The 25,247-nt window shown below is 54.2% G+C and overlaps 1 protein-coding gene across 2 annotated transcripts; it reads right to left on the bottom strand.

Annotated features, from left to right (window-relative positions):
* Window positions 1-744: 744 nt before the first annotated feature.
* On the bottom strand, window positions 745-24,447 carry WIPI2 (WD repeat domain, phosphoinositide interacting 2). 2 transcript variants are annotated; one of them, NM_001046129.1, is made up of 12 exons: window positions 24,209-24,447; window positions 18,098-18,180; window positions 9,030-9,199; window positions 7,878-7,974; window positions 7,388-7,485; window positions 6,857-6,949; window positions 6,341-6,411; window positions 4,331-4,438; window positions 3,473-3,637; window positions 2,909-3,016; window positions 2,145-2,275; window positions 745-1,399 (listed from the first exon to the last, which is right to left on the bottom strand). In NM_001046129.1, the coding sequence occupies exons 1-12, from the start codon at window positions 24,280-24,282 to the stop codon at window positions 1,287-1,289; spliced, it is 1,311 nt and encodes a 436-aa protein (NP_001039594.1). In that variant the 5' UTR covers window positions 24,283-24,447; the 3' UTR covers window positions 745-1,286. The 2 variants fall into 2 exon arrangements, with proteins under 2 accessions (NP_001039594.1, XP_059737257.1); XM_059881274.1 differs by lacking the exon at window positions 24,209-24,447 and adding an exon at window positions 20,546-24,137.
* Between the last annotated feature and the right edge of the window lie 800 nt (window positions 24,448-25,247).

Here is a 25,247-nt window from a genome sequence, read left to right on the forward strand (position 1 = left end):
CACTTGACGGCTACGACCCAGGTATACGCACAGCCTGGCATGGACACTGCAGACCCGTCCTCTGCTCAAACAGGGCAGGCGGACGCCACACTGCTGCTCTCCCACTTGCGTCCTTAACTGTTCCTGTCCGAAGAAGCCAGAACCATGTTTGGTGCAGTCAGCTCCACTTAAAAGTCCCTTAAAACTTGAATGGCTACGCGTCTTGGATTGGAATGCAGAGTTCAAGGTATACGAGGTTGTCTGGATTCTGTAAAAACGAGGGGGGAAGCCAGGCAAACACTGGAGTTTGTGACCACAGTCTCTCGTCACTCGTGCTGAGCCGTTTTGGAAGATGCAAACAGAAATGCACAGGTCACCCCGTAAGTGGGCGTCACAGCCAGCCTCCTCACTCCGCTTCTGACTCGGGTAGGCAGGACCCCACGGACGGGGGGTCCAGGGAAGAGCACAATTTGGGTGCCCATCCCACCTGATTTCTGAACTTTATGGGCAAAAGAACACCTACAAACGTCCCTTAGACAAACCAACACCCCACACATACAGCTGTTTGACAGGAAGGTTACAGCTGAGACCAGTCTGAGTAGACGACATTCCCTGGCTCTGGTGCTCCTGGGCATCTGTCTTTCAAGCCCACGGGGCTGTCGGAAGGAAAGGTTTTCAGTTTCGGGAAGAACCTCTTTCTCTTAACACCCACCCGGAAAGCAGGACCAGAAACAGGACTCTACCGCAGAAGAAATCCCAGAAGAATCCAATTTGGAAAGAATTTAATTAACAAAATAAAACGGGAGGGGGGAGGGGTGAAATGGTCCCGGAGGGGCTCCAGGGAGAGAGGACCCCCCAAGGCCGCCCGGCCCGCCCGAGCAGGACCAGATGTGCGCTTGCCGCCGCTGCCTTCCCAGCCCGTGCCTTTCTGTAGACGGAAAACCCCAGACGCCTGCGCACTGCTGTGAGCGGGCTCCAGAGCTCCTGGCTGGCTCGGCACATGAATGCATGCAAAGCATAGGTGTTTCGAGGGCTTCACCAAACAGTTGATTTTGGCAAAAAAAGAGAAAACGAAAAGCTAAAAATTCATAAGCAGGATTAAAAGCCACTGAAGTGAAAACAATGTATTTCTCAACAGTATGGAATGAGACTACAGCTACAATCTTTTTTTTTTTCTTTTTGCTTTAGAAGTCTCTGCCATCCTCTCCTCTCCCCAGCTCGGGTCAAAGTTCATAGCAGCATGACTGCGAAGTCCTCTGTCAGCCAGTGTTCCCTGCCTCGGGGCCCGAGGAGGTCACAGGTCGCAGTCAGTCCGTTCGCAGAATCATGGGAGGGTGCTCGCTGTCGTCCTCCAGCCGCAGGGCGCTGGCCTCCTCCTCCAGCCCTGAGCCGCCCGCAGCGCCCAGCTCGTCCGTGTACACTGCGGAGACAGCGGCGCCTCAGGCAGGCCGAGCCCCAGTGGGCAGTCCCCTCAGGGAGGCTGACCCCCCGTTGGGCAGTCCCCTCAGGGAGGCTGACCCCGAAGCGGGACCTGGGCCAGCAAGGAGCTCACGGCCCACAGGACGTGCACTTGTCACCTCTGCCCTGACCAGCGAGCTCTCCACAGCCCTGAGCCACTCAAGACACAACTGACTTTCCAAGACCCATGAAGCTCAACAAGGAGCTAGGCACTAATGGGGACCCAGTGGACAGGCTGCAAACGGCCCTCCGGGATCGGGGGTGGGGGTGTGTCCAGAACCGTGGCAAGGATGCTCAGAGCCTCCTCAAGCACATGCTGCCCTCACCTCGGAGTGAAACAGTGAGCAAGAGTGTGGCGGAGCGTGCGACCGCACACCGCCCAGGGCGGCCTGGGGTAGCTGGCCTTCTCCTGCCTGGGCCTGCTCGCTGACCCGGGCCACAGGTGGGAGGGTCAAGACCAAGGTTTTTGGGCAGAACCTGAGCTGAGCGGAGGCAGGTGGTGGACAGGCCACAGGCACCTGGAGCCACGGGACTATTTCTGTTTCAAAAATGAAGAAATGGACTCAGCCTCAGAAGGCCTTGAAAACTGTGCTTTACAACAGCGGGCCTGAGGTCTGCAGGCCGCCGCCTGAGTGCAACAGGCAGGCTGGCAGCGCTTCGAGAGCGACACCCACGGTGCTCCGCCCCAGGCTCCGCCCAGCCCTTACCCAGCGCCGTCGGGGACGAAGGCACATGCGGACCCTTGGCCACGGCCACGCTGTACGCCTGCGTCACCAAGGGGCAGTCATGGGACGTGGAGTCCAGGATCTCGTTGGTTGTCTCCATGCTGCCGTCCAACCTGGAGGAGAGAAAGACACCAGAAGGGATAGTCAGGGCCACGTGGGCAGCACGCTGAGCTGGCCCGCGGGGCGACTCCCCCGAGAGTGGTCACCGGGATTTCCACACACCTACGCTGATGACGAGAGCTGGACCTAGAGAGGCAACTGCACTGCGCTTTCTAAGACTGAAGAGCAAAACCAGAGTACGCTGTAAAATAACGAAATCAACCCCCTGTTCTCCCTGATTCTAAGAGTTATTACGGTACTGCTGTTTAAAACAGAAAACCCAACGGTACTACCTCCCAATTAACTAATTCAGAGACAACAGCAGCATCTCAGTGGGACCCTGGGCCCCAGGAGAACCTGCCCCCATCACAGACAGCGCCCTGGGGTCGCCCCTTCTGCACATGACGCTGAGCTGAGCTGCATCCTCAGTGGTCCTGCCCCCAGACAGCCCCCGCCAACCCACAGAACAGTGCGCCCCGGCTGCCCTAGGCTCTGCCCGGGTGCTGAGCCGGGCACGGGCAGAGGCGTGGAGGGCGGGCTTGCACCCACACCGATGGGAGGTCATGCGGAGACCTGAGTCTCTGGCTCCCTGGCTTCGGGAAAACGAGAAAGTTGCCCCCCGCCCGGCGGAGGCGCAGCCGACTCACTGGTGCTGCTTCATGAGGGTGCACTCGCCCCCTTCCTGGGGGTCCAGGTTGTACATGTACAGGTACCCATCCGAGGCGCCCACCAGCAATCGGGGAATCTTCTGGATTCTAGTGAGGATAAAGAGCAACCAAATTCTAGAACCAAAACTCACAAAGCTCTCATTAAACTAACAGCCTGGACTTCAGCCGGGCCAGGGAAGAGCGCCGCGCTCCGATCGAGCGAGCGTAGCTTCATGCACACACACTGTCTCACACAAGGATCGAGGGCCTCAGAGCGTGTGCGGCTGCCGGTGCTGGAGGCCCCGGGCCACGCACTGGCCTGCTCACGCAGTGCTGAACTAACCATGCTTTCTAAATGTTCTCAACACCAGGAGGAGGAAGCGTGGAGGATCGGACGCTGCGGGGCAGGCGTCTGGGTCCCCTATCAGCGTCTACCTCCGGCCCCCTCCGCGTCCACATGACTGGTCTAAACCAGAGGGCCAGGCGTGCTGGTCATCCCCGGTGGCCTGGGACCCCACTCCCGGCTGAACGCATGGGACAGAGGCAGTGCCCGCCCCGACTCACGTGGCCAGCGCGCAGATGTTCTTGTGGCCACAGAAAGGCAGGCGCACGGTGGCGAAGGCCCTGCCCTGGTTGAACATCTCCGTCACCTGGGAGGGCAAGTAGCTGGTGGACGCCATGAGCACCTTCCCGAAGTAGCCGGTCCAGGTGGTGGGCTCCTCCTGAGGCCTGGGAGGAGGACACACTGTCAGACACACGCGGGCCCTCGGCTGAGAACGACCACGCGCCCCTCATGCAGAGGCGAGGATCAGCCCCGAGACGCGAGAGAAGTCTCCCAGGCTCGCGGGGAGCCTGGGGACATCACAGAGCATGTCCTCCGAGGGTCAGCAGAGGGGCCAGGGAACAACTGGCCCCTACTCTGTAGCTGAGGTCGTGAGGCCCATGTCCAGGCGCCCGCATCTTTCTATCGGGAAGTCTCCAAACACTCCAAGCACAGCCCCGACCATGCGCTCCCGCAGCCCATTCAGACGTGTAAGTCACTGCACAGGTGCCTCAGAGTAAGACACAGCACAGATAACAGCGCTGATCCTAGTGGGAGGCTCACCACAGAACCTGACACACGACAACAGAACACGCCCTTCACCACGCACACTGCTGCAGTCACGCACTCTTTCAACTAATCACTGCACAAATGGAAAATGCCTCTGAGCGAGAGGGAGGTAAGTGCCCCCTCCCAGGATGGTCCCCAGAGATGCGCCATGGGGGGAAGCGCTGGGGGAACCACCCTCTGCTGCCCCATCCAGCAGGTCCCCCTCAAACCCCACCCGTCCCGCTGCTGAGCCCCCATGAGCCCTCCAGACACACTTCTGCGCATCGGCAGACAGAGGGCCCCGTGTCCCTTGCAACGTCTCTGCAACTCACTTTTCCTTCACAGTCTCGAGTTTGAAGATGTGCACAGTCTCAGTGTTGCTGGAGGCGGACAGGAACATGCCGTCCATGCTGAAGGCCAGGGAGCAGATGCTCACACACCTGGGGCAAGAGGGACAGGGCCGGTCATGCTGCCGCCCGGACGTGGAGGGCAGATGGCAACCAGCACCGCCGCCCCCTCCGGAAAGGAAGTCACAGTGAAGGAAGGTCCCCATGACAGGTGCATGAGGGTCTTATTCCTTTCCAGTCACCTCAAAATACGTGAGGAAGGGGAACGTCTGAAAGCTGACGCCCTGACCAAGCCATCCTTTAACAAGCCTCTAGTGGCCAAGTAACGAAAGGAATCAAGGCTTCACTAAATCATTTTTAGCAGAATCAGGCGGGACTTACAGCACTAAGCTTAGCTAAAAAAATCTAACTACTGAGATTACAGCAACTCTTGACATGGAAAACACGAACTGGCAACCTTGACAACGTTTAAGAATAAACTTCTGACATCCTAAACTCTAGTTTCCCCTTAAAAGATCACTGTAAAAACCACAAAGCCTGCGTTTGCTCATAACCCTGCAGCCACAAGGTGTGCTTGGTCCTGTCCCTAGGGAGGGGCTTTGTTCCAGCCATGTTTCTGGAGCTCATGGCGCACTGGCTTGTGCAAAGGCTCCGACGTGGCTCCCGCCCAGAGGAGCTTGGAGGGAGGCGGGCGCTGAGCAGTGAAGGGAAGGCACTGCAGATGCTGCGGGAGAGGCAGGAGGGGGCACTCAACGACTGGAGGCACAGGAGCCTGCAGGTCACGGCCAGGGCCCGCGTGGAGACAGGCTCCTCTGAGGAGCTGGGAGAGACGGGGAAGGGAAACACGCCACAGCAGGAAAACAAGGATGCAGGGAGCCTGCAACACCACGGAGTCCTGTGCGTGGAGCAAACCTGGGGAAGGGGAGGCCCCGAGAGGCTCCCCACACGGCTGTCCCCATCTGTCACACTCCCCCTGGAAGAACAGCCAGTAGGCTCAGGTCTGAGGGACGCACCTGGTGAACACGAGCCGAGGCCACGGCGAGCACGAGGCCAGGCAGAGACACCTGGGGCGGGCGAGGCGGGCGGCGGGGGGGAGTGCCCCCCAAGGTTCAGGAGCCAGGAGGCCAGGAGGAGGGCAGGGATGTTCCCCGGGACAAGCTGTGTGCAGCATGGTGGGTGTCGGGGCCATGCTCTGGCCGCTGGGTGGAGCACCCAGCAGGCAGGAGAAACGTGGAAAACCTTGGCAGGTGGCCTGGGGACATGGAGGCGTCCCTGGGCACAGACTGACACCGTGGCTGAGGACGGAGGAGTGGGCTGCCCAGAGTGGAGTCTGGGGGCAGGGCCTCAGCGCAGAAATGCAGACACAGGAGCAGGAGCAGCAAAAGGAGAAAAACCCAAAAAGACGAGCGCAAGGAAAAGCGAAGGGAAAACGGAAGGAAAGAGGAAGCAGGGGACAGGGAGGGCCGGCAGCCTGAGATCGCCCTGGGAGGCCTCGGAGAAGGAGGCTCCAGGTCCCACGGGTCAGGCCCCGCAGGGATGCAGACATAGCGCCACAGGACGGCTACGCTCTGCGGTTTTTTTAGAGATAAACACTGTGCGGGCCAAAGCCACCTGCCGGTTGGAGCAGGGCTGGGGTAGCTGCTCATGGGTTTTCAGAGCCTAGGAGAAGGGGAGGAGCCACTGCCCAGGTCAGGAGCCCCCAGCGCCCACTCACCCTGGGCCCAGCTGGGCAAGCTCCTCTTTCCACAGCCTGGGCTGTTGGGCCACGCGGCTCTGTGCTCAGCACAATCACAACAAAACCCAGTATGCCTCTATAACAATGCCCCTTGACCTCCCACAAGGCCCCAAGCCCCTCCTGCCCCGCCAGCTGGGCTGAGATCGCACTGCTGGATGGGGATCCCCAGGACTCGAGTGCCCACTGCTGGTCACAGAGAATGTGAAACCGAATTGCGAACAGACGCTCCAGATTCCATTCTGGAGACTTGCACACTTTACCTCTTCACTCCTCTCCTGAACTCGAAGAGTTTCTGTCCTTCTGGAATGGAAAACACCCTAATCACGGTCCCCTGCAGCAGGAAGAGGAGGAGAGAAAAAGGAACTTGAGCTGAGCGGAATCAGACTCGGGTCTCTCGCTCATCGGACGTTTGGGCGCCAACAGCTGTCCCAGCCGCACGGCCCTGAGTTCTGCACCCCGTCCCTCGCCAGGCGCTGTCAGAGCACACCCTGCTCTGCCGTGAACACGGTGAAACGTCGTCACTGCTCACCCTAACGCTGAGGGCCCTGCAGTCACAGCTGTGACACTCCCTGACAGGACGGCTAAACGCACCCCGGCCCAGCACGCCTCAGCCACCGTGCTCGCTCGGCTCAGGAGCGCATGGCTGCGGGCGGCCCTCCAGGCTGTTACGTGGGCCCGGCTGTGACCGGTGGGGCCAGACACCGTTCTAGGGACTGGGCTGTGTGAACAAGCTGGACGAGCTGGTGGGCCTCCGGGTTTCCATGTGGCCACCTTACCTTCTCGGAAGCAGTGGCGAGCTTGGTTCCGCTGGCGTCGAAGGCCAGGGCCGCTAACGGGCTGTCGTGAGCCGGGATCATGTTCGCAGCTCTCTGGAGGGAAGGAGAAAGTGACCCTGTGACCACTGTGACTGCGAGGCTACCCTCGATGCCCACGAAGTCACCCACCAAGAAGGCCCATGGCTGTTATGGAAACCCCTGCACGGTTGGCTCAGACGCCAAGTCCACCCGATTAACCAGGGGTTGGGGAGGGGGCAAGGAAATGCCACTCAGAGCCTTAAAAGAAAAAGCGAAGCAACGTCCCCACGGAGACTCTGGAGCTTCCTCCGTTCCCTTCCGCACTCACACTGCGGGGTACTCAGCACGGAGGGCGGGGACAGAAGCATGGCTAGAGGCAGAAAGACCCAATCCGCTCGGCCACCAGGAGGCCGCGGCGGGAATCGAGCCGCTGAGCCAGGGAATGAGGAGGCTGGAGGAGACGGCCCTGGCCTGAGGAAGGAGGCGCGTCGCACCGCTCCCCCAGAGCCTCACCAGGTTGATGGTGTCGAAGACCTGCACCTCCCCGATGGTGGCGCTGCCCGGATACGCCAGGTAACAGTTGTCGTTGTTGATGGACAGGGCACACAGGCCTGCGGGCAACACAGGGCACAAAGCGGGTCAGGTCGGGGCCCCGGGAGCCACCGGGAGCCACCAGCAGCCTGCACGAGTGCAGCGAGACGGGGAGGCCACGAGCTCTGACGCGACCTAGCTGGTTGCATCGCTGGGCGTTTTAAGTTCCACCCCGCCACACGCCCCGCAGGTGACCGCAGGCCTGCCCAAACGCACTAAGGCGTGGTTGGAACTGATCAGAAACCCCAAGGCTGCAGGCTGACCCAGCCCACAACCATGTGGTCACGAGACCAGCATCAGACGGGCAGTAGCTGACTCTAAGAGCAACACTGTCTAAACCTGTGGAACCGAAGAGGAGAGAAAACTCTCACGACAGAGACCTCCGAACGTCAGTGCTGCCTGCCCCGCTCACCGGTGGGGTTCGGGGGCGTCTCCCGGATGGTGTGCAGCACCTTCATGTCCCGGATGTTGTGAATGTAGAGAGACTCCTCCAGGCACACGATCAGCCTCTGCGAGAGATGGGGACACGGAAGCAGGATTTGAGGGAGAGCCAGACCCTGAGCCTCAGTTAGGGCCTCCTGCACCGGACACCACGCTCCTTCCAGAACTCCGCTCGCACATCGTGTTCCAGGCCCCGCCCATCACCGCCCATCACCGCCCATCACTGCGTGCGCGTGCCCGTGCTCCCGGCCCCGCCCACCACCCTGTGCGCACCGTGCTCCAGGCCCCGCCCCCACCCATCACCATGTGCTCCAGGCCCGGCCCCCACCCATCACTGCGCCCCTCACTCCCCTGCAGCTGAGCCCCCGCCTACAACTCCGTCCTCCGGTTGGAGGAGGACCTCTGTGTGGTGTCATTCAGCATGACAGAAAGTGGTCCCTAGCTAAGAAAGCTGGGGTTCGATTTTGTTTGGCTCTCAGCCCCTCCCTCTCCCCCCCGCCCCCGCCACGAAAACCACGTCGAGGCTGGGGTCGCTCTGGTGAAGCCCTGCTGCTTTCAGAATCCGATGCTGACTGAGGCTGCGACTAAACCACAGCCACGTGGCCATCGCCGGTGCTACCTCAAGTCCTGGCCACCAGGCCCACGCTCCAGGCCAGACATTCTTGTGGGTTTGGAGGCAGACACAAAAAAGTAGTAAATCTTTCATCTTTAGTTAAAAGTTAAATTAACAGTTAAAAAAGGGATAAAGAATTCCTTGGCAGTCCTGTGGTCAGGACTCTGCTTTCACTGCTAAGGCCTGGTCAGACCTCATAAGCCACAAGTATGAAAAGAAAAAAAAGATGCTCAGAGGTTTTTTAAAAAGGTAACTCATAAAAGAAGGCTCACATCTCGAGGGATGGTTAAAGCTAATGGCACTAGCCATGGCATCTTCACAAAGGGGCAGTCTGAGCAAAACCTCTGAGATGAGAGAGCAGAGCCGAGCCCGGGTGGGCTGTGAGGGGAGAAGAGCGGCCGGGATTTGCCCGAGGCCTGGTGGCCACTCCGAGATCGCTGGAACAGCCTCGCAGCCCAGAGCCCCCCAGAAACCCAGGGCCCCGGGGCGGTGAGCGGGAGTGCCGCCCACCTGCCTGTTGAGCTTCACGGCCAGGATGGTGTTGGAGTAGCTGTAGTTGCAGATCTCGGTCCCCTTCTTAAAGTGGCAAACCTTCAGCTTCCTGGGAGCTTTGAGGCTGACGATGGCCACCAAGCTGCTCGAGAACAACCTCTCCACGATGCACACGTCTTCAGTGTCAGCTGAAAGGAGGGAGAAGACAAACCCACGTGGGTGTGTACCCCTGCCAACCGGCGCCGGGGTCCCCGCACATGAACACGTGTCTAAGGGCAGGCTCCCTGTGGAGAGCTCGGGGGCGGGTGGGGGGCAGACCCCCAGGTCAAGTTCACGGTTTACAAGGCCCAGGCGAGGCCCACAGGCTGCCCCGCACCCTGAAAGGAGGGCCTGCTCCTCAGAGACCACCAGCTCTCGGCCACAGGCAAGCCACCCATTCCACACGGGCCGTACCTGACACGTGACGGGCCCCAAATGCTCCCGCATGACTCCACGTCAGGGGGCTCGCAGCCACTCAGCTAGGAGCAGGGGCTCACGGACCCCAGCGTGGTCTGCTCTCCGCCCCTTAGGTCCCTGCGCCCCACTTACACGGGGACACCCCCACTCAGAAGACTGTGCTTAGACACCGCACGCATGGTGACCTGTCCAGAAAACGGGCACAGTGGACCCCACAGCTGTCACCTCACCCCGAATCCCGGGTTGCCCCACCCCCAGCTCCCTCACTCCCCACCTGCGTTTACTTGTGGTCACTGGGGTCAGTTCAGGGGAGGAGCAAAGAGCATTCTGGAAGGCAGGACTCTGGATGATTCCCACGGGCAGCTGTCTGGACCTGAGCTGCAGCTGAGCTGGGGTTAAGCATGGACCCGTTCATCGTCCTAACAATGGCCCGAGGCCACACTCTACTCGGTGAGGTGCTAAGCTCAGAGGACAGAGAACTAGATGGGTCACAACCCGGGCACCTGCAGGGCCTGACCCCACTGTGACCAGGCGTGTCTGTACACAAGACCGAGGGCTCCTTCCAAGAAGCCCTGTCACTAAATTCCATGCTTTAACTGAAACACACACGTAAGTCCGTTTAGAAACCAAATGACTACAGCCAATGAGTAAGCTCCAGAGGCCTCTGCATTAAGGCAGAAACTCTTTCCAGGAAAACACGGTGGCCTGGGTCAGCTCCACGTGGGTTTGAACTCTGACGTGCTCAGCACGGGGCCCATCCAGGGGGAGTCAGCCCAAGGCGACATGACACACATTTGTGGGAATAAAGCAGGGTTTGCTCTTACATGGAATGGGACGGGCAGCAAAGTCAAGCTCCTGGAGAACAGGCGAAACCAAGCCACAGCAGGAAACCCAGTGCACGGCCTGCCTCCTGGGGGTGGGGTGAGCGAGCTTTCTGGGGTGATGGTGAACCCTGATGGGAGTCCAGCCACACGGATGTCCATGCATTAGTCAGACATGGGACGTGTCCTCCAGATGTGAGTGTAAATATGAGTGTACTGACCGCACACGGGGACAGGTGGCTGTCTGTAAAGTGCTTTGAAACGCAGACATACAAGACGGGCGGGCAAGTACAACGCTCACAACAGACTCCAGATCCTCGGGATGTGGGTACTGCCTATAAAATACTTTCAACTTCTCTCTGTGTGTGAAAACTTCCATTAACGAAATGGTGAGAAGAGGAAAGGGATGAATCGTTCATTCGCTTAAACCAAGGGCAGAGAAAGTAAGGAAACACTGGCTTTAGGTGTCTACCTAGCTTCCCACCCCACTCTCAGTTTGAAAAAATTTTGAAACTTTCATGAGAAAAAGCGTAAGAAACTTCTTTCTAGCATTTTAACAACAGGAGGTGTGGCATGGAGGCAGCCAAGCTGTTTCCAGCTGCAAACATTCCTAAGAGCGAACACTGTGACAAACCTCCGAATACCCAGCACCTAGACTCACAAATGTCATCCTCCTGCCTATTGGCCTCAACCATCCTTTTCTTTGCTGACTTTTCAACGAGAGGCTCATCATCTTGACGTTCCCGCTAAATAAGTGAAGACACACGAAAAATGTCTTTTCCAGCTCATGAAAAAAGTGGAAAATTTCTTACATCAAAAGCAGCTGAGAGTGGATCAGGTATTTAATATAAAACCCGAAGCCAAAGAACCAAAGAAAGACACGAGAGAGTGCTTATGCACCCAGAAAGGGAGGATTCCAAAAGCCTCACGAGAAGGGCTGGAGGGCAAAGAGATCATGAGTGAGGGGAAGGAGCAAACCGCCCAGAAGAAGAGTTTGCAACCTCCACCAAATGGCTCCTGTGCCTTCAAGCAGGAAGAGAAAGAGCAGGAAAAAAGCAACTAAGAAGGAAACACGCAAAGGACAGTGACTTCTGGAATCAAGTTTCATTTCAGTTATGATTTAAGAAATGCAAAAAAGACAAAAGAACATTTAAAAAAACTCAAGCTTATAAACACACATCCACACCACAACCTACACACAAACATTCACAGCAGCCGAAGGGGAAACAGTGCCAAAACGAAGGCACAGCCATGGTTTGTCCATCGACAAAACCCAGCACGTCCACGCCCCGGGATGCCACTGAGCGAGAGAAAGACAGGAAGTGCTCATCCACGCACCAGCATGGCGGAGCCGTGAAACCGTCCCACGCGAAGGGAGCCAGGCCCACGCGATTCCATGTATCTGAAACTTCCAGAGCAGCAGATCGACAGAAAGGAGATGAGCGGTTGCCCAGGGCTGAGGGGTGGGGGAGTGGGGAGCAGTCACCCTGCTGCTAATGGACTCGGGGGTTCTTTGGAGTGATAAAAATGTTTTAAAATTAGATTAAGGTAGGTTGCACAACCCAGTGAATACACTGGAACCTGCTGAACTGACCACTTTAAACAGGCGGTTTTTTATTGGCATCCAAATTACATCTCAAAAAGCTATTAAAAAAACCCACAGGCAGACTACCGCATCCATGTGAATTCTGACCAGTATGCTGAGATCCGATGTAGCGAGCACAGGGTGGTGAGCAAGTGACGGACAGACGGGGGCAGCAGCCCGGTGTCAGTGACCCTCTCCAACCACGGCCCTGGACCGGGACCACGCACAGGCTTCCACAGGCTCTCAGACTGCCGAGATCCCACACTAAGCATTGGGTTTTTCTCTGGGAAGCACCCGCAACTTCCATCAGGCTTCCAAAGGAGCCAGAAAAATCAGAGAATGGCCGAGGCTGCCTGCAAAGGGCAGAGGGAGCGCCAACCACTCAAAGGGCCACGCGCTTTCGTCTCCGCTCCGGCAAAACCCAACCGAGTGGACCCCGACCCTTCAGCCCCAGGATGCGATCCGCCTGGACCTTTCAGGAGCACGCCTCCACACAGTGATGCACCTTCACACACCGCCAAGCTCACAGTCTGCCCACGGTTCACTGCTCGTGGCTCACGTGCCGTGTGTGGCTCACATGCCGCTTGTGGCTCACACCCTGCTTGTGACTTACATGCCGCTCGTGGCTCACACGCCGCTTGTGGTTCACACATTGCAAGGTTTGCTGCTCGTGGCTCACACGTCGCTCGTGGCTCATGCGCCACTGGTGGCTTACACACTGCTCGCGGTTCACACACTGCTTGTGGTTCACACATTGCCAGGTTCACTGCTCGTGGTTCACATGCTGCTCGTGGTTCACACCCCGCTTGTGGTTCACTGCTCGTGGCTCACACGCTGCTTGTGGTTCACACCCTGCTCGTGGCTCACACCCCACTCGTGGTTCACACCCCACTCGTGGTTCACACCCCACTTGTGGCTCACACCCTGCTCGTGGTTCACACCCCACTTGTGGTTCACACGCTGCTTGTGGTTCACTGCTCGTGGTTCACACCCTGCTTGTGGCTCACACCCTGCTCGTGGTTCACACCCCACTTGTGGTTCACACGCTGCTTGTGGTTCACTGCTCGTGGTTCACACCCTGCTCGTGGTTCACATGCCACTGGTAGTTCACATGCCGCTTGTGGTTCACACGTTGCCAGGTTCACTGCTCGTAGCTCACACGCTGCTGGTGGCTCAGGTTTCCTTATCTTTCTGCTGTGTTATCTCCAGCTCCAACATTTCTATGTTATTGCCTCACTCCCGAGAGAACTTTTGAAAACAAGCAGCCACAGTGTTCACAGACCCCGAGTGAGTGGTCACATCCCACTACACAGAGGTGTGCACGGCTCAGCCCCCCAGGCACGGCCGACAGCGCCGGGAACCAGGCTGACGCCTGGGGAGCAGAGCAGTATGGGCACGCCCGGAGGCCTGGCACTCACGGCCCATCGTGGTGGCCTCGGGCAGTTTGTGCTGAACTTTCTTCCTAGAGATGCCCATCCAAATGGAAGAAAATACTTCAAGAAAGAATGCTGTCCTCCTGGCACACTGCAGAGCTGGTGGTGATAAAACTCCACAGGGCGAAGAGGGGCGGAGCCAAGCCATGCACCAGCACAGCGCCGTCCCCGCTGGGCATGTCTGGGGTGCGGGGCGCTCAGAGGACACGCGCGTGTGCAGCCCACCTGATCCTCCGCCACAAGAGAGGGTCCTGGGCTGCCCCGCTGGAAGACCCATCAAGGCACACCTCATCAAGGGGACTATTCCAGCCAGCACCCAGTCCGCCGATTCTGGACTGAGATGGACAGCCTGCTTGTGTTTCGTTTCTGAACCGAAGGCCTCGTGAGGTCTGAGGTTGTAGCTCAGAAACATAAAATGCAAAGATGACACAGGACACAGAATCTGAAAAGGCCAACTTTTCCTTCCAAACTTCTGTGGCATTTTACAAACAATACGACGTAGAATCTGAAAAGGCCAATTTTTCCTTCCAAACTTCTGTGGCATTTTACAAACAATAAATCTACAACCTTTATTTATATTGTCTACCAGAGTACGGTTTCACCGCAGTAGTGTTTCAGGGAAGAGAGACCACATATTTGCGCATCATACACCTTGAGGTAAACAGAAAAGGACGCAAGAGGGAAAGAGAGAGCGATAGAGAGAGCGGACACACGGTGGGCAAAGCGTAAACGCGGGAGTCCCTGCAACTGTAAGTCTAAAGGAACACTATAGAGTCAAAAGCAAAAATCTTCCAGTGCTGCTGGGCAAAGGTCTTGTTTTTTTTTGTTGTTGTTAAATAAACAACAGAACAAGTAGTTGTCAATCTTGCTTTTCCCAAGACCAGCTCTGGCTCATTCTTTCTGTGGCAGCAGCGGTTACTGACAGAGAGGATCTGAAGTTACAACGGTCGGTCACGAGTTACGGTCAACTGAGCCGGGCTGAATCTGGAGCAGTAAGTTCTATTCTGTTCAGATTCTGTGTGTAGAAAATGCCAGAAAACCATCTCGGTGCAGCAGCTAATCTGTTTTCCAAGAGACATTCTTTTTATCTACTTAATAAAAGAATATGAAAGAGGAAAAGTGGATAATATTCTAGGAGTAAAAGAATTCCATAGCTTCAGTGCATTAATCCTCAGAGAGTTCTCTGTGCATTCCCTCACCTATTTGAAGGGCCAAAGTTCAGTAAGAGCAAAGAAATCTCTACACCACCGTACCACGCTGGTCAGTATACACCCACTCTTCTAATGATGCTATCAAGACATCACATTTGGGGGACTTCTCTGGTGGCCCAGTGGTTAAGGCTCCACGCTCCCAAAGCAGGGGGCCCAGGTGTGATCCCTGGGCAGGGAACGAGATCCCACAGGCTGCGACTAAGAGATCCCATGCCACACCTAAGGCCTAGAGCAGCCAAAAAAAAAAAGGGCATCACATTTTATTCCATCAAAAACCTTTGAAAAAAAAGGTGCCAAAAAACACTTAATAAACTTCAAGGAAACACATTAGTCACTGAACGGATTCAATCTGAGAAAGTGCCAAGACCCTTTCTAAGCACAATGGGTGGGGGTGGGGTGGGGAATCCTGTACGTTTCAAGCCAGATGACTAGTCACTGCAGCCACAATTCAGCAGCATAGCTCGGGCACTGGTGGGGTGCAGATTTAATAAACGCTCAGTCATCTGAAAAGCCCAGTGGAATCCTTGCTCCTGTGAACAAACTCTCTACAGGAAACGATCGTGTGTGGGGCAAGTGAGGGCGGCCAGTGTGGAGATGAGCAAGTGCTCAGGCTCGGACACACTTCATCACCCAGACCGCACCCGCCAGCTCCACACTGGGAGAAAGGCTTTCGTAGGACATCCGGTAAGCGTCAGGAGAGATGAGGAGTCAAGTTGGTGGCAGGAGCCGTGAGCCAGGGACCCGCACTCGAAGAACCCTGCTTCCACCTGTCTCCTCATGAAAGGCCCAGATCCCGGCCTCCAGGGACCGCAACAAGCCGGGGGCCTTGTGGGGGTTCAGATACCGTCCACTGCTGGAGGTGAGGGGTGCCCGAGGCGGACCCGAGAGGGGAGGCCAGGGCCTGGCGGGAGCCTGGTGAGCCCCGGACCCTGGTGGAGCACGAGAACTCTGCCGCTGTAAGTACCGGGCCCGTGGAAGCGACTTTCCTCCTGCGGTCCTCACCTTGTGCTGACGGAGGTGTGGGGGGGTGGGATTCACATCTGTGTCTGCGCCACACTGTGTCCCAGGCCTGACATCTGACACAGTACATTTGCCCGTTCCTGGTCTGCTTCCATTTAAACAGAAGGGTCACGAAAGCAGGACTCTGTCACCGCTGCATCTCCACGGCCGGAACAGGGCTGGCACACAGCAGGTGCTCAATGAACGGAACCAAGAGTGGACATGGGATGTCTCTTCACAACCACTCACTGAAACTCCCCCTTCGTAAGGGACACTAACGGGTAAAGGAGGATTCCAAAAGGGAATACCAAACCACGGTGGAAGCAAAGTTGCTAACGGTGGAACATTCCAGAAGCAGATACTGGCATTGTTAATAAGGAGAAAACCCAATTTCCCCAACTGCATGCCCACGTGGATAATTAAAATGATAAACACAAATCTCTTTGAATTCATACCCCAGCGTGACGGATTACGAGCATACCGGCCTCCACAGTTCTCTGTAAAAAGAATTCTTAATTAGGTCAGGCCACGGGCAGGCTTCAGAGTTATCATCACGTACAGAGAAACTACTTATAAACCACGTGCGTGAGAAAGGACTAGCATCGAGGATGTATAAAGAACTCTCAAAACTCAGCAGTAAGAAGTGGCCAAAACAAGCAAGCACATGAAAAGGTAGTCAACGTCATTAGCCATCACGGAAACAAGAAGTAAGCCACAGTGAGGTAACACCGCGCAGACCCACCAGAATGGCTAAAATAAAACATACTGGTCACACCAAAGGCTGGCGAGGACTCTGAGGGACTGGCTCACTCATTCGTTACTGGCAGGAATGTAAACCAGTACAGCCTCCCTGGAAAACAGCTCAGACTTAAAAACAAAAACACCCCCACACCAACATACCACCCAGCAATCACACATAAGACATCAATCCCAGAGCAGCGATGCTGCATCCACACGAGACCCCGGACACGAACGTTCCCGGCAGCTCTATTTCTAACAGCCCCAGCCTAGAACCAGCCCACATGTGCTCTGCCAGGCAATTCATTTTGGTGAACCGTGGTGTTCCACTTTGCAATTCTCCTTTGCCTGCTAATGTCTCGTACGCAGGGGGAGTTTCAGGTGATGGTGAAGCTGATGGGCCCTGTCCACACACAGAATTTCAGCAACAGAAAAGGGGGCGCTACTGACACCTAGCAGCTTGGGCGAACTTCCAGGGAAAGATGCTGAGCGAAAACAGCCAATTCTCAAAAGGTTTGTTGTTGTTTAGTCACCAAGTTATGTCCGACCCTTTTTTGATCCCATGGACCATCAGGGCTCCGTGGGATTTCCCAGGCAAGGACAGCGGACTGTGTTGCCATTTCCTCCTCCAGGGGATCTTTCCAACCCAGGGATCGAACCTGCATCTCCTGCATTGGCAGGCAGGTTCCTCACCGCTGAGCCACCAGAGAAACCCCTCAAAAAGCTACATACTTCCATTTATGTAACATTTGCGAAATGACAGTCATTCTGGAACCAGAGGACAGATTCCTGGCTGCCTGGGATTTGTGACTGGGGGGTGGGTACACAGGTGTGGTTACTAAAGGGCAATGGAAGGACTCTGCGCTGTTAGAACTGCCCGGTAGCTTCACTGTGGTGGATATGGGTGTTCAGGCTGGGTGGAACCACATAGGCACACACACACACACACACACACACCCCCCCCTGGGTGGAACCACATAGGCACACACACTGACAGCATGTACGCGCGCACGCGCGCACACACACACACACCCCCGGATTGCTTCCTGTCGCCTTCCTGACTGGGACGCTATACTGCACTTTTGCAGGATGTCACCACTGGGGGAAACCGGGAACAGGGTACCAGGAGCTGGAGTACTTCTCACAACTACACGTAAACCTACAACTCTATTGATGGAAAAGTTATCGTGTGCGAGTCAAACCTTTTCATCCCATTCTCACTGGGGCAGGGGCTGTACCTACTATTATTTATTCAGCAAGTACTCTCTCTCTTTCATTCTTTTACACACACGCGCACACACACACAAAGAAACTGAGGTCTGTGAAGTGATCTATGTAAAGTCACAGCAGGTGACTGAGAAAGGTGGCAAAGTTCACAGTCCTCCTGCAACCCCACAGGTCTCTGACACACAGCTATGAAAATACCATAAGAAGCCAACTGGCAAAAAATAAACCATTCCAAGGGGGGGTGTAAAATTTTCAAATTCTGGAATTCTTCTATGAGAGATACCTAAATGGTTTTATTGGCATTTTAAAAGGGGAGCATTACAGAGTAATACAGCATGATATCATGTATTGAAAGAGAGGACCCACAAAACAAGTACTTCAAGTATTTCTACATGTACATTTATAAGCATGCAAATGCACACTTTGATTTCATCTGGGAGAACAAATACCAACGTTCACAGCCACAGCTGCCCCCTGGCAGTAAGGCTAAGGTGAAGGCAGATCCGTGGTCAAGGGGTATCTGGATTTTAACCATCACGTTTCAATTAAGAATACAACCTAATTCAAGTATAACTTGTCTACTTTAAGAAAGGGGAAAAATAAAGCAAACACTTACTGCATTCATAGATCTGTTCCAGTTTATCCACAGAAGAAAGGGAGAAAAATTTATACCCGGATTTACTACCAACAGCTAGAGACCTGCAAAAAAGCCAAATTCAGAAATAAGAGCTGAGACGTGTAGGCAGGATAATGTACAAACGAGCTCCACGTTACCAAACTTTCTCCATCATCTCTACCCAAAACTAGCACACACAGGTTCGTGCACCTGGTACCAGGTGAGTGGTGGCACAGGAGAAAAGAGGTGGGGCAAGGAAGACGCCGGATCTCACGGCCAGGAAAAGGCGACTGTCAGCAAAGACAGACAGTGACACTTTAAAGATAAGTTTGATATAAAAATAAAAGTACTCGACCCTAAACCAACGATCCCCTCAAAACACAGTGGGGTTTCTCAGGGGACCCGACACACACGCGTGGTAGTATGGGAGCGTCCAAAGGTGACGGTAACATTGCAAACCTTAAACAAAGACACTTACACCCTTGGTGAATGATGGTGTCTCTTGGCACTGCAATAGAGTTGTAACAAACGCAGCTCAGTCATGTGATGCTAAGCCTGAGCAGCGGGATGGAAATAAAACAGACCAAAGAGCTAACTCAGTCTGCAATGGGAAGACCACATCGCAGAGCTGGCCCAGGACAACAACCTTGCGTGTAAGAACCCACATTGACCACCCAACACCACTGCTTGCTAAGAGGCTTGGCAGGACTTCCGAGCTCTCTCTCCAGATGCCCAGCGTGGCAGAGCTGCAACACGAGATGAAGTTCCCTTGCAGAAGATGACTGCTGGCTGACCAAGGCGGAAGAAATGAGCTGCAGGCACGGGTTTCAGAAACAGAGAGGACGGGAGCACAGAGCAGGAAGTGGTGGGACATGCGAACTCAGAGCTGGGACCTTTCTGGAACTTTATGTCTGGGAGGGCAACGCAACAAGAGGAAGCGGAAGGTAAACCAGAAGCCTAGAAATAACAACACTGACAGCTCACACGATGAGTATATGTAGGCCAAGATAAAAACTAGGGCTATTTTCATGACCATTTCATCTATTAGAAACTTGAGATTTCCAACCTCTTTCATGCTTAGGCAGAAGAAACACATTCAAAGAACAGACTGGCTGTGAATACTATTGAACTTTCAAATTGTAATTGGTTCACCCCAGAGATATAAACAGAATAAATCTCTACCAACTACAACAATTCTTCTCTGCAAAGACACTGCACTATATTGAATTAACTAGTAATTAGACATTGTTACCTATAAATATTTTGAAAATCAATAATGGAGCCAATAAAAACACAAGAATACTCAGAAAAGCTAAAAATAAAATCTCAACAATTCATAACTTCTGGAAAATTGATGTCCAGGAAAAATGTTTTCCAGACAACTTAGGGTTACTATTTTAAGCACCCAAGCCTTTTTTCCAGCATTTGTGATTCTCTTAAAAGGTCATTCTTATACAGGTTTCTGTGTGGGATGGCAAGCCCTCAACACCCGACTGGACTCACATCACTGAACGACTGTACTGTTAGAGTGAAGTGACTCTCAGAGCCTAACGGGAGCTGGGGTTCAGGCGGCAGACTGCCGCGCTGGGTTATACGCCACCTCTCACCTTTCGTTGTACCGGCAGCTGCCACTGCTCTCCAAGCATCCTACCAGCATTAACAGGCCCTCCTTCACATTTATTGTTGACATGGAAAACAAGTCACCAAGCCTAACAGTTTTATACGTAAAATAAGCCCGGGGCCTCTTCTATGCGCAAACTTAACCACACAGAATTAGTGAATGAGAACCTGCATTTTTATATACCCAGGGCCTTGCCTGTGCTCCAAACAGGCAGAATCTGTTAAAACTGATCGAATACTAGCTCTCTGACATTCTTCCAGATGCTCAGAAACGGATTTAGGATACTGAACACCTTCGCTAGTTTTCACCACATGGCTTCCCTCTTGTGAATCCCAACCAGTGGGAAATGTAAACAAATATACACCACCTGTTTTTGATAGGTGCGTGTGGTACAGCGTGAGCATACACTTTACCAGTAAAGGCGGACACCTTTAAAGGATGGCATGGAATATAAACAGGTGTGATATTTACATCTCGGATACCAGCAGTCAGGTTCATGTACCCGACTTTGTGGAGCTTCTGCTCTTAACAACACCTCAAGACTTGCCTGACCCTGCAAAGGCAGCATGGGACAGGTGTGGTAACAGCATGAGAGTTCCCTGACAACGAATCTCATCCTAAGTGCTGCTGTGGTGAAGTTTTTGTTTTGTTTTTTAAGGTAATACAATAAGATCTTTTACTGACAAAGGAAAAACCAGCAACAGCAGAAAAAAGGATATATTTACTTAATACCGCATTTCACTACCATACCCCTGCCTTCGAGTACGCCTGGTGTCAACATCCGGGGACCCTGCTGCACCCTCTGGAGATAAGGCTCAGTCCTTCACCTTCAGGGGCGGGAGACAGCCACTGCTCCCGAGATACACTTTGGGCCAGCCCTCTGTATTTTCGCCACACACAGCTTTCCTCCACCGCAGGGCTTCCTAGACCGCCCATCCTGAGCCTCTGGGGGTTCTGCAGGTTCAAGCAGGCTGGTTCTCTGCCTTTCCCATCAGCGATGCAGGAGCCACTTCCTTTATCCCTTGCTGGCTTCCAAAATTTTGTTGCTGGTGCCTTTCTTTCTCCTTCTCCGGGCTTAAGCCTCTTTCAGTATCTTTTTGATATTTTACTGGTTGCCATTCTATCAGGGTTCCGAGCAGGGCCAAAATCAACTCTCGCGTTCCATCCACCATCTCTACCTGCAGGTCTCTTACCGAATGTAAACACGAGTGCTCAGTATGTAAGGCAGGGATTGTCACTAAAAAACAAACACGCTTTTAAGAAAACATTTTAAAAACGTTTTAAAAGAAAAAAATCACTCTTAATGCTCTTTTCTTTATTCCATTACCCACGATCAGCCAGCCCACTAATGTTTTCCCTTTTCATTATCTTCACCAAAGAGCCACACTCAATGATGGGGTGAAGTGGAAACAGCCCATATCCACAAAAAGGAGTGACCTGCAGTGCTGCTGAGAACTGGCAGGCCCCAGGGCCCACCTCAGTAAGCTCCTGTCTATCCCAGACCTCACTCGGACATCCCTAAAGCCTTTCAAACTCAGTAATATCCAAAGCAGAGTTCACCTTCCCCCTAAACTGAACCCCCCTCTGCACCTTCTATAATGTGCTGTCACTGTTCATCTCGGGCCCAGGCTGGACACGTGGGAGGGACCTTCTCCCTTAGGTGTGTTATGCACCTCCCACGGGTCACACCAAATCCCACTGGGTCCCCAGTAGCTCACCACCGGCCACTGCCGCTGGACAATATCCTCCCCAGTGACTGCCTTGGTTCATCAAAAACACCCTCCACGTGCGGGCAGAACCACCAAGAACTTCAAGGCCAAAGGGTCCTTACTCCCACGCCCCTGGATCTACTGATGAGGGAAAAGGGAAGAAGCGGCCTTCCAGGATAGCTGATGTCACCTAGAAGAACCCCGGTTCAAGGGGGCAACAGATCCAGACCAACGCCTCCCTACCGCCTCTGTGCCCGCAACGTAGACACAAACAGCATTGGTGCTACAGACAGAAGACGAGGGAAGCCAAGTCTGTGTCCTTCTAGGTCTCTGAGGAATGTGGCTTCTGAGTGATTCGGCCATTGCCCAACGACCACTGAGTCTGCCCAGGCCTCACGGGGTCCCCTGCAAGTACTCAGGCCCTGACATTTCCGTGGAACAGCCAAGCGATACTCCGTGCCTATGAGTTTCTTAATTTTGATGTCAAAAAACAAAAACTCCTCCAAAACAAGCCTTCCAAAGGGTTACTTTCAGAAACCAGGACTGGAACTAACCAGACAAGACGAGGGAGATGACAGGGACCGGCTTCTCTTGATTCTTTCCCCCCAGTTCTTAGTTAAAAAAAAAAAGAAGGTAAAATAAAACATTCAGACTTTTAGAATAAAAACCACAGGAAACAAACAAACAAAACACTTACAATATTTGAAAGTATATTACTACCACAGACAGGACAGATATAGTTTCATATGAAAGGAATACTGCTGTTTAAGTATTACTGTATAACACACAATATATTTTCTATTAAGTAAAATGGTTCCAGATTTCCTCACTGAATACCATGAATGTGGATCCAACAATCCTCGCCTTCTGAGAAATTATCTTAGTGTAAATACTGGAGGTGGGACAGGGAGGGAAAGGAGCGTGCGGCCAAGCCTCCCCAGGAACTTCTGTTCAAGTTTCAGGTGTACATTTACAACAAACTAGTCACTTTAATCAATAAAATTTTAGTATAATCCTAGCTTACTATTCCTTATAATTTCTGCTCATACTCTATCAAGGTCTCTTTGGCAACTCAAAATTATGACGCAAAAATCTGGTCTTGAACTAGTCACTTTAGGACTCACAGAGGAGTGGGAAAACACATAATTTCTAAACACAAACAGATCTTATTTCAGGCCAGAGTGACATTCTTCCATTATATAGGGAAACTGGTATTTGAATGCCACTTGAAATGACAGCAAGAGAGAATGCTTTCCCGTATCTGATTTCCTGTCAATATACGTGTGAGTGGTGAAAAACAGAAATAACAGTAGAAAATGTTTTGGGAATTTTCTAATTTATACAAGACATAAAAACCCATAAAGCTACCATTCTTACTGGTCTCAAAATACTAAGGGCTTAAAAACGGAGTCATCATTGGTTGAACTGCCCTCTTCCCTACCCAGGTTAGTATAACATAGTTCTCAGTCACAACACCCTGCAACAGGTGGTCCAGATTGCTCTGGTTGGAGTGGCTTTTGGTCACCATGCTAATCCTTCGCAGTTTTCATTTTAAAGATCGCTACAGTCTGCTTTCTACGCTCACCATCCTCCAGACCCTACTCTGTAGAAGTAAACAGCAGGGTGGACTGGAAAGGAGGCTGGAAGAGAACTCAGGAAAGCTGCCCCCACCCTACTATTAACCAAGTATAGACCCAGGCTCTGCTCAGAAGCTCCTGCGCTTCGGTTTCCTCTTCTGAAGTTGGCACAGGTGATCTGCTCCCTTCCAAGCCTCATCCGAGTCCCACCGTGGGGGGCTCTGCACTATTTTCCCAACTCTGGAAGGTGTGACTGAGCACCCTGTGCGTGGCACTGACTTGGTGCCTTGCCATTCTGCAAATGACCTTTCTTTTGCCGATTCTATCGAGCCAGGAACAACTCAACCTACTAGTTAGTATGAAGCCAACGACCCACTCCTCCCCTCTTACATCACTTCCTCTTACTCACTTCTCAAGATGGCTCTCCTCCCTTCCAGTCCCACAACTCATCCTTCCTTCTCCAGAAACCTCCTCTAATAACTATCCTCACACGTTTCCCCAGGAGACAGCCAGCCTCTGAAGGATAGGCTTCAAACCCCTGAGGGTTTGGACAAACAGCTTTCGGAACCCAAGGGTTGGCATCAAGGACCTCTCTTCCCGTACAAGGATGGCCCATTCCCAGAGGCCCCAGGACTCCTCAGGGGTTTCTCTGTTACAACCCGCCCCTTAGCTCAGCTTCTCCCCGGGTCAGAGACCAGAATTACTGCTAAGTTTGTTTCTCGCTCGAGGAGGACATCAAGGTTTCCTGTCAAAAAGAACAGCAAGAGAGGAAGAAAAGGATATCGAGGGATTCCCTTAAGACGATGAGGAGATGAGAAGAGCCTGGAAGAGCGGAAAGAGTGAGGCAAGAAGGCTGACGAACAAGGGGTGTGGGGGGAGGCGGGATGCAAGGGAGAAACTCACCTCCCACCCCCACCCCCACTCCAGAGATGGTTGGGACAACAGGTCAGGCCACAAAGTTCGGGCCCAACTTGGCGAAGAGTGAGATGGAAAAGACAAAGCCTTCTTGGAGATGGGGAAAAGAAAAGACCTCCCCTGGTCCATCCCTTTCCCCGCCCAGAGGTCGCACTCCCAGGGCAGAGCCTGGAGGGTTCCCCAAGGAAGGGGGGCCCGCCAGGGGTGGGGGGACGCCTCCTCCCTCCCCGGCTCCAGGTCCCCCGGGCCCCCGACCCCGACCCCCGCCCCCGCCCCCTCCCGTCCTTACGTGACGTCCTGGTTGAAGTTGGCGAAGAGCAGCTGGCTAGCGCCGGCCTCGCCGCTCTGACTCGCCAGGTTCATGGTGGGCGCGCGGCCCGCGGGCCCGGCTGGGGGCTCGCGCGCGGGTGGGGCAGGTCGGGGTGAGCTCAGGGTCGGCGCCGGGCCCCGATCGCCGCCTCGCTCGCCGCCGCCGCCTCGCTCGCCGCCGCCGCTCGCCGCCTGAGCATTAACCGCCGCCTCATCCCGGCCCCCCTCTTGTTTATGCTCCGGAGCCGGGGCGCCTGGCACGCCTGCGCGGCCACACCCCCCTCGTCGCACGGCCTCTCACGGCGCAGGCGTGCTGCGGAGGTCCCGCCCCTTCACTTCCGGTCCGGGCCCGGGTTCCGGTCGAACACGCACACGCGTGAGGATGCGCGGGGGGCCGGGCTTGCGGGCACGTCAAGGGCTGCGCATGCGTTTTGGAAAGAGTAGGCGCTCCGTGTCCTCCGCCCCCATCATTTTAGTATTAAAAGGGGTCTGCCGCCGCTTGCCAGTCCTTGTGCCAAATGCGTGCGTTCTCGACCGGTGCTTTTAGTAACTCTTTGTAGACCCTGTTGCGTCGTCGTTTTACAAATTTGAAAACTGAGGCTCGGAAATATTAACTTACCAAGTGTTAAATCTGAGAACGGTAACCCCCGCGTTTAGGAGCCCTGGAGCAGATTCTACTTAACACGTCTTGATTCATTTAGTAATATTTAGGGAGTGCTTTGCATGTGAGCTAAATAGGCCTCCTCTTTTCCCTCAACGGAGGTGCAGTGGGAGAGATTCTTAACTGCTAAGTCTCTTTAGTCGTGTCCGACTCTGTGCGACTCCAGAGACGGCAGCCCACCAGGCTCCCCTGTCCCTGGGATTCTCCAGGCAAGAACACTGGAGTGGGTTGCCATTTCCTTCTCCAAAGCATGAAAGTGAAAAGTGAAAGTGAAGTCGCTCAGTCGTGTCCGACTTTTCGCTACCCCATGGACTGCAGCCTACCAGGTTCCTCCGCCCATGGGGTTTTCCAGGCATGA

The sequence above is a fragment of the Bos taurus genome, chromosome 25, assembly GCF_002263795.3.
Source record: "Bos taurus isolate L1 Dominette 01449 registration number 42190680 breed Hereford chromosome 25, ARS-UCD2.0, whole genome shotgun sequence".
NCBI lineage: Eukaryota > Metazoa > Chordata > Mammalia > Artiodactyla > Bovidae > Bos > Bos taurus.